Raw genomic sequence first — 8,211 nt, forward strand, 5'->3', positions numbered from 1 at the left:
ACACTTAAAAGAAATATGTTAAGTATTTAAGTAGATTGATAAAATAAATATACTCACCAATAAAAGCACTATCGGATTCCAATAATGAATTTTTCAAGAAATCATTAGTGTCATCTCTGGGCTAAAAGAAACATCACATATTAATTACTATTTTTATTAGACTTGTGTGGAAAAAAATCTGTACTAAGAGGCACAAGTCTCCACTGTCCCCAAAATTAGCAAAAGAGAATGGCATCTTCCCTCTGATACTACAATCTAGTGCTCAGAAAATACAGGAAAAACCCTTTTATATTAAGGAAAGTGAGGAGCCCAGAATTTATTAGCCTTTCTGTAAAAGCCAAGATAAACAGTTGACTTATGCTGAGTTTCTACTCAACAGAATATAGTATTATTAATCCAGGGTTTTAACCAAAATCCTAGATGTTAAATTTCAGTATCTTTTCACTGAGAAATGTGGCTGCACAGAGAAACATACCAACCTGCAGAGTGTCCCAGAATAGCAGAATAGGGGGCAGTGTGCCTCAGGCCATTAGTATGGGGCCAGGAGGACCTCTAGAGTCCAGCTTGGGTTTGCCTACTTACTGACTGTGTGACCAGGGGCTAGCAGTTTCCTCTTATGTAAACAGGGATAAGCATCCTTTGTTGTGAACTTCAGAGAAATAAATGTCAAGTGCCTCGCAAAACGAAGCACCAATAGCTGCCAACTGGTAACCCTGGGCAACTAACAGCCTAGCTGAGTCTTGCTTTTATAATCTGAAAATGGGAATAATACTACCTGTATCATGAGTGTGTGTGAAGAGTACATTTATTTCCAACCTCAATCTTTCCCCCTGAATTCTGTCTCTTATCTGTCTACTCACCAGCTCCAACTGTTTAATAAGTGTCTCAAACTTCTTATGTCTAGAACTAAGTTCCTGATTTTCTTCCCCACCCCTAAATTTGTTTTTCCTATTTCTCAATCTCTGTAAATGGCAACTTGACGCCCATCTTTGACCCCTCTCATACTCCACTTCCACTGTGTCAAAAATCCTATCAGGTCTCCTTTCAAAATAAATCCACGCACTTCTGACCACGCCCACTGCTTCCACCCCTGGCTGCGTCACTTTACATCTTACCTAGATCACAGCAGTAGCCTCCTGTCCCCCCCCGTCTATTCTCGATGAATAGCAGTCAGTGATCATGTTAAAACATGAAACTGATCGCGTCACTCCTCACGTGCACCCAGGCAAAACCCCGAGAGCCCCCGAGGCTCTGAGTCCGCCCTTCCCCCTCTCTCGCTCATGGCTCGTCAGCCTCCCTGGCCTTCTCACTGCGCCCACCTGGGGCCCCTGCTTCCTGCAGATGTGTCCCCAATATTTCACATGGCCGCCTCCCTGGTGTCCTTATTTGAATATTACCTATTCAGTGAGGCCTTCCATGACCACTGTATTTCAAACTGTAAACTGTCACCCCAGTACCCCCTTTCCTGGCTATGATTTTTCTCCAGACCCCATGGTTGAAGATACTATATATGTTGTTGTCTCTCCCACGTACCACCAGAAAGTAAGCCCTCAGAGGGCATGGATTTCTGTTCTTTTGTTCACTCCTGTAGCCGCAGCACCAAGAATATCTGGCCCACAGTAAGTATTCAGTACATATTTGTTGCGTGAAAATGACTCATCCCTAACCTTTTTTCAGCCTTGGCACAGATGTCACTTCCTGAAGGTAAGAGTGACAACCCTTACCTCATTTTCTCCATGGGCCTCACCACTCCTTGTATTACAGACTCCCACCTCCACTACTTCTATCGGCAGCAAACACGAATCCCACACTCATTACAGGCCAGGACCTGTTCTCGGGGTTTTAGTATTTATCTCACTTCATTCTCGCAACAACCCTTCAGCTATTTTTTATTTAATAAACATTCAATTAAATTTTTACATGCTAGGCCTGTCCCTACGTGCCATGCAAATATTACTGAATTTAATCCTCACAGCCACCCTCAGGCAAGTACTATTATAATCCCAGATTAGGGAGCTGAGTCACAGAAAAATTAAATACCTTGCCTGAAGTCACACAGCTAAAAACAAATTAACCTGAACAGCACAGCTCTTACTTACAACACACACTGTCTACATATTATACTAATACATCTCTAGCTATCTACCCACTGTGGTGATGAGGCAAGATTTAAAATCTTTAATTCACTATTCCTGAAAATTCAAAATTGGAATGCTCACTTATATTCCTAAAAACTTTTGTCTCCCAATAGTTTAAAAAATTATAACTGGTTCCTTACCATTCTGTGGTCTCGCATTTTAGCAGCTGGGACAGCATCCACGTCCTCTACAGTCAGTGGAGAACAAACAAATTAAAAGGTCAGAAAACATTGAAAAAATAAAAAGAAATTTTAGACTATCTCTTGTGACTCTCTCCTGGAAATTTCTTCTTGACTATCACATTTCAGAATGTTTTTAAGATACTACTCGTTTATTAATAAATATAACTCAGCATCCATTCTAGTTGGATAAAATTCTCCTGTTCACATTACTTAACACGGATACCTGCAAAAAAAGAAAATACTGCAGGATTCTTCCTTGTCTTCTCTCCGATTTCTACAATCTGTGCAGAGGGTGTTGAGTGGAGGTAAACAGGGGCTTCCTCACTGAAACTGAAGAAAGCTACTCCAGTTCCAGGCAGCTGGCTGGATGTGACTCTTTAATAGTTAAACCATATTTATGAATTAAGTCATCATAGTGTTTGTCAGTCATTGGGGGGTTGGCAGCTGTGGGGATACCCACAGTGCCAAAATGCACCTGTGTCCACCTGGGGACAACTTTTGGGCTAATCTGGTTGCCAAGATGGTACCAAATCAGACCATGAGTTGGGTCTTCTAAAGAAAAATCCCATCAAAATGGGTATAAAAGCTGAAGAATGTATCTGCTTCTCTCTTCTCTCCTGATGATATGCCCACTATTTATCATAGAATTTGGGTTATTATGCATCAGATGGAGGGATGTACAATCTTTTAGTCCTGACCTGTGACATGGGCCTAAAGCGCTGCCCCGCTTACTCAGTGACACTGTCTCATGCGGTCCAGAATGTTCCTCAGACTCTGCAGGCCAGACAGTCTGCCCAGGCAGGGTCTGAAGTTTTCCTAAATACAACTCCCAGGACCATCTCCTCCTACCCTTGTTACCTGACTGTTGGTTTTTTCTGACTTGTTTTCTATGGTCATCCCTCAAAGGCCTGAAGGCCGGCCAAGCTGGTGAGTACGTGTGAGGGTCACCAGCCGGCTGGGACCACCGATGCTGAGGCAACTGGCTCCACTCTGCCTCCAGGTGCCCAAGCACCTCACCCCACTTCCACACTGCCAAGGGACCCTGGATTTCTTAGATGCTAAAAAGTATAAATGTGATGAATACTGCAAACTTCTCCAATAGCGGATAAGCAGATGCTTTCCAGATTTACTGCTGTATGAGCAATCAAAACAGACACACACAATAGTGAAATGCCATAGGGCACTGTTGAGTTTGCCCAGCACTCCTCCCTTGGTTCCTAATTTCCGGTGTGATGTCACCGGGCCCCATCAAGGCACTCAATCCTCCTGGCTACAGGGAACAGCTGGGCCCCTCTCAGGTGAGGATACCTGACCCCAGGCCAAGCCGAATGCCAAAACGGCTGTGTGAGCACAGAGCTGCCAGTGGTGGGAGCCTGCCTGGGGCAGAAATCAATACGAGAGATGGAGAAAGCAAGCCAGCATTAAACAACCCATAATGACTGGAAACAGTAACGGTTATTTCTTACCCTCAGCACCGTCCCGCATTTTCATTCTATTCAGTCTCTTCTGCTGCTCTCTCAGCAGGGCTTGCTGCTGAATCTCTAAGGTGTGCCCATCTCTTGGAGGATCCGGGTACATAAGTTTCAGGTCAAATCGTGTTTCTGAATCTGGTGCAAAAAATAAGTTATAAGTTACATATGAGTCATTTAATTTCAAAATCAAGGAACAATATAAATAATGGAACATCACCAAAGTCAACGGACATTGAAATCATCATAAAACTAAGGAACACAACATTAATGTTCTTTAAATAAATGCCTTTTCAAACTTGCCCATTACAAGGGAGCTCACAGGAGCATCGTCCATCCCTGCCACCTCACGCCCCCTGGCGGCCACCGGAGCGTACAGCAGGGCAACTAACTACAGGTCTATCCAGCTGCAGTCACAAGGCTGTGACTCAGGCAGCCAGGAGACAGTAAGCACAGCCGATCCCTGTAACATACTGAAAAATTAGAATGTTACTAGCCAGTTAATATTTGAGCCCTTACAAATATGCAAAGAGCAAGATAAAAGCAGACTGGCTAGCACTTTAGGAGGGACGTCATTACTGGAGGGAATGACAATCTAAGAGTTCACCTATGCCACAGATTCAAGAGTATCCCCATCGATCAGAATGAAAATGTTAAAACATTATTTTTAAATCTTGAGAATAAAAATTTAGTCTATGCATCTTAAAAACCTTGAAAAAATACTCTGGTTTCTCTTCAGATCGTATAAATCTTTCGCCTTTTAAAAGCCTTGAAAATACTGTTCCCTTTGATCTACTTATACCACTGGGATTTAATTTAGTTTTTTTTTTTCCTTTTTAGCTGAGCTATCCTGCCACCTGTTGGCAGCTCAGCTGGGGCCGGGAATCAAACGAAGCGACCCTGTTTCTCAGAGCTCACACTCTTGAGCAAGCTCTAAACCAACTGAGCTACTTGGCAGGCCCCACTGGTATTTAAAGAAACTAAATATGTAAAAAGTTTTATGATCAGAAATGATCAAAATAATAGTGAAAAATGGGAAGCATGTTGAATATCTAAGAATTAAAAACTACTTAAGAGCAAAGTTAACAGAAGAGACTGGACACATGAACTTGGACTGGACCCTGGCTTCACCTCCAGACTACGTTTCCTCCGTGTAAAAACAATACCAACCACTAAGTCACACAAATGAATGAGGACCGGATGTGGTAATGTAAGGAAATGAATGGCTCTATTCTTATGGTTTAAACCTTTTTGGTTTAAAAGACCTCTTTATACTCAAAAGTTGAGGATTTCCCCCACACACACATTAGAAATTAAAAAGTTTTTAAAACATGAGAAACATAAGCACACATTCTGTTAGCATCAGAGCAATGAAGTCATCACATGCCTACAACCTCTGGGAAACCTGTACACACCCGGGAGAACAACAATGAAATAGACAAATAGTATCTTAGTTTATAATAAAACCAGTTTTGACCTCACAGGTTCCATGGTCAAACTCTTGACATCCACTGGCTTAATACAATGCTTGGAATATATATAGTAAGTAATCAATAAACCATAGCATAAAAAAGTAACGATGGTATATGTAATTGATGACACTTGCAAATCTAAGTAAAGACAAAATTAAATAACAATTATATCATTTTTGTTTTACTTTTTTTGTTTTAATTAGGCTCAAAAGAAGACTAAAAAACATCCAAAATATTAATGGTGTTTCTAGTTAGTGGCTTAAGGAAAGTGATTTTTCCCTCTTTCTGTGTTTAAAACTTTGTCTAATAAGCATTACTTTTAAAAATAAGAAAAAGAACAGTTTAAATTCTGGTTTATCTGGTATAGGTCCTATGAACACACATCCGGCAGCTGGCCTCCTCCACTCCGCTTACCGAGTTGAATGCTCCTAAAGAAATACCTAAATCAAACACACACTTTGGTTCCTGCGCATGGTCAGTCCCCCGGGCCTCTGTGCCTCGGCCACTCTGCTTCCTGAATACGCTTTCTCTCCTGCTGCTCTGCATCGAACCTTTTCTGTTCTCTCCCTCCCACAATCCTGCATGTCCTCCTGTCTCCTCGGGGACCCTGCTCCTGCCAACCCTCACTGCTCCCTCCTGAGCATCCAACACGTTCTTCCAGCCCGGGCTCTTCTGTCCCTCCCAGCCAAGCTTCTTCAAGGGTTGTCTCCTGCTCATTGCTTCCAACGCTTGACTCCTATTCAGTCCTCGCCCCAAAGTTAATTGGCTTCTGACGCCCTCGATCTACAGAAAAGGATTGAGGTGAAGTCACCAATGGCCTGCGATCCAGCTGACACTTTCCATTCTTCACCTTAGCCGATCCCTCCTCCATGATACCATCCCTTCCCTCAACTTTCAGGATACCCGCTCTGCTTTTCTCCCGCCACTGGCTTTTGCGCCTCAGTCTCCTTCCTACGCCCATCGTGCTGTCTGCCCTGCACGAAATTCTAAGCGCCATTCTTCACATGCTGCCCGTGCTCTAGCCCACTGCCGAGGCTCTGGCCGCGAACGGCTCTTCCATAGAAAATGCATACTTAGCACAGTAAAGCCTCATCTACCAGACTGGTCAACTGAACAACTAGAGGGTCAGGAAGTTTTATTCATCAGCACAAAATATCACAAATAAAACTTTAGAAAAAGGGGACAAACGTGTTTAACGATCCTTGAATGTGGGCAGGACATTCCTGCTGTATCTTCGGAAGACAGCGTTCTACTCACCTCTCTCTTTCAGCTCATTGAAGTCCTGAATGTTCTGGAAAGTAGTGGGGTCTAGGCCCTTTGGGGACTGTCTTCTGACGGGCGCTTGCAGCCGATGTCGGGCCATGTCAAATATGCCCATGGGGTTCCTCTCTCTCCTCCTACAGGTGTGACAGTGATGGTGTGAGCGTGTTGTATGGGACAAAAATCTGAGTTCGCATTTCACTCAAGAAATCTGGCATCTTTCACCAGAACACTGAAAAAACTTACTCTAATATCTGTTCTTCCAATCCCTTATATTAACAAATAGCGTCTTTATAAGGTCATCATAATCTTTCAAAATGCTCAGGTGTAAAGGACCTTATTAGAAGAGTAGATTTAGTTTTACCTTAAAATGCTCATGTAGTAGAAAAAGCCGGTCTTTGAGGTCAGAGAAACCAAGATTCAAAGACGTGCTCTGCTAGTTACTAGCAGTTTGCCCTGGATTTCATCCTGTGTAAGATGCAGGCACTGTCTCTGTCTACCGTTTTAGTCTTGTGAGCATGAGAGTTAAGGGAAATTATATACTGTAAAGTACGCAGCTTAGTACTTGACATGTACTGGGTACTCAATAAATGTTACCTTCCCCAGCCTAACATAGAAATTATATAGAAAAAGATGGTGTTAATATGCTGCCCAATATAACAGGTATTATCAACAGTCCCCAGCCTGATTTTACAACACGCTTTCAGGGAACTTTACACCTACTTAACACTCTATTCCCGTGGCACCTAGGGAATTGATGTAATAGGGAGGTGGCTCAGGAAGGGGGTCTTCTGGGGCTTTGAGGGAGTGACAGTGCGAGGGCAGGGATTGGGGATGGCAGCTCTAGCCCTGAAAATGAAATGAAGCCAAGTATCTCCTGCCGCTTCCTTCAGCCCTAGGTAGGGCCCCTATGCTTTTGAAAATGCAGCTCTAAGCTACGGGTGTAAGAGAGTTGGTCAGACTCCTGCCTTCATTTCTTTATTCATTAAACCTCTGAGCACCCAGGGGGAGTAATGCGTTCCTAGAGCCAAGGCCCCAGCTCTCCTGGAGTTTCCTTTCAGGGGAAGGACTCGCCAAGGCCGCAAAACTGCCTTATCAAGGCTGACACAGGCCTCTGCTAGCGAGCCATCCAAAGTGATAGAAACTGCAGTGGAGATTCATTAAAATGCAAAACTAATAAGAAACAGGCTTCTAGAAGACATTAAAACATCAGATTCCTGTCTGGCTTCATTAATGCCAGTAGTTACACAGGCTGCTAAACTAGTAGTTCGGTTATTAGATTTTCTGTGCACAAGAGCTGGCTCGTGTTTGTTTTGTGCCTAGCACACCATAGAAGCTCAGTAATGTGAATCAAAGAATAAAAGATTCTTTTTGTAAACTATTACAAAATGGAATAAAGAGCCAACCCTGAGATGTCTCTGATCACGATACATATTAAAAATTAGACAGAAGTAAATGTATTTAACTAATTCTTGCTAAATGATGGTAATTCTAATACATCTAACTTAAGTTAGCACGTAGAATTTACAAGGTACTTCCAAATACATTTATTTATTCTTCACTAGACTCTCATGGGGTAGAAATTATCATGTATAGATTTGCAGATGAGAAAACTGAAAAGCTGACTGGTTTCTCTTTTTTTTTTTTTTTGATATTTTTAAGTTTATTTTCCTTTTTGTTGTGTACTTAT

The 8,211-nt window shown here is 42.6% G+C and overlaps 1 protein-coding gene across 1 annotated transcript in view; it reads right to left on the bottom strand.

Annotated features, from left to right (window-relative positions):
- The window catches only part of CSPP1 (centrosome and spindle pole associated protein 1), a 117,483-nt gene that overhangs the window by 8,873 nt on the left and 100,399 nt on the right, over positions 1-8,211 (bottom strand). Inside the window, exons 24-27 of the mRNA XM_019630312.1 lie at positions 6,519-6,658; positions 3,787-3,927; positions 2,279-2,325; positions 58-121 (exon numbers count right to left, since the gene is read on the bottom strand). Coding sequence (XP_019485857.1) covers positions 58-121; positions 2,279-2,325; positions 3,787-3,927; positions 6,519-6,658 — 392 coding nt within the window. The remainder of the gene's footprint in view (positions 1-57; positions 122-2,278; positions 2,326-3,786; positions 3,928-6,518; positions 6,659-8,211) is intronic.

Source organism: Hipposideros armiger, unplaced genomic scaffold, assembly GCF_001890085.2.
Source record: "Hipposideros armiger isolate ML-2016 unplaced genomic scaffold, ASM189008v1 scaffold_900, whole genome shotgun sequence".
NCBI lineage: Eukaryota > Metazoa > Chordata > Mammalia > Chiroptera > Hipposideridae > Hipposideros > Hipposideros armiger.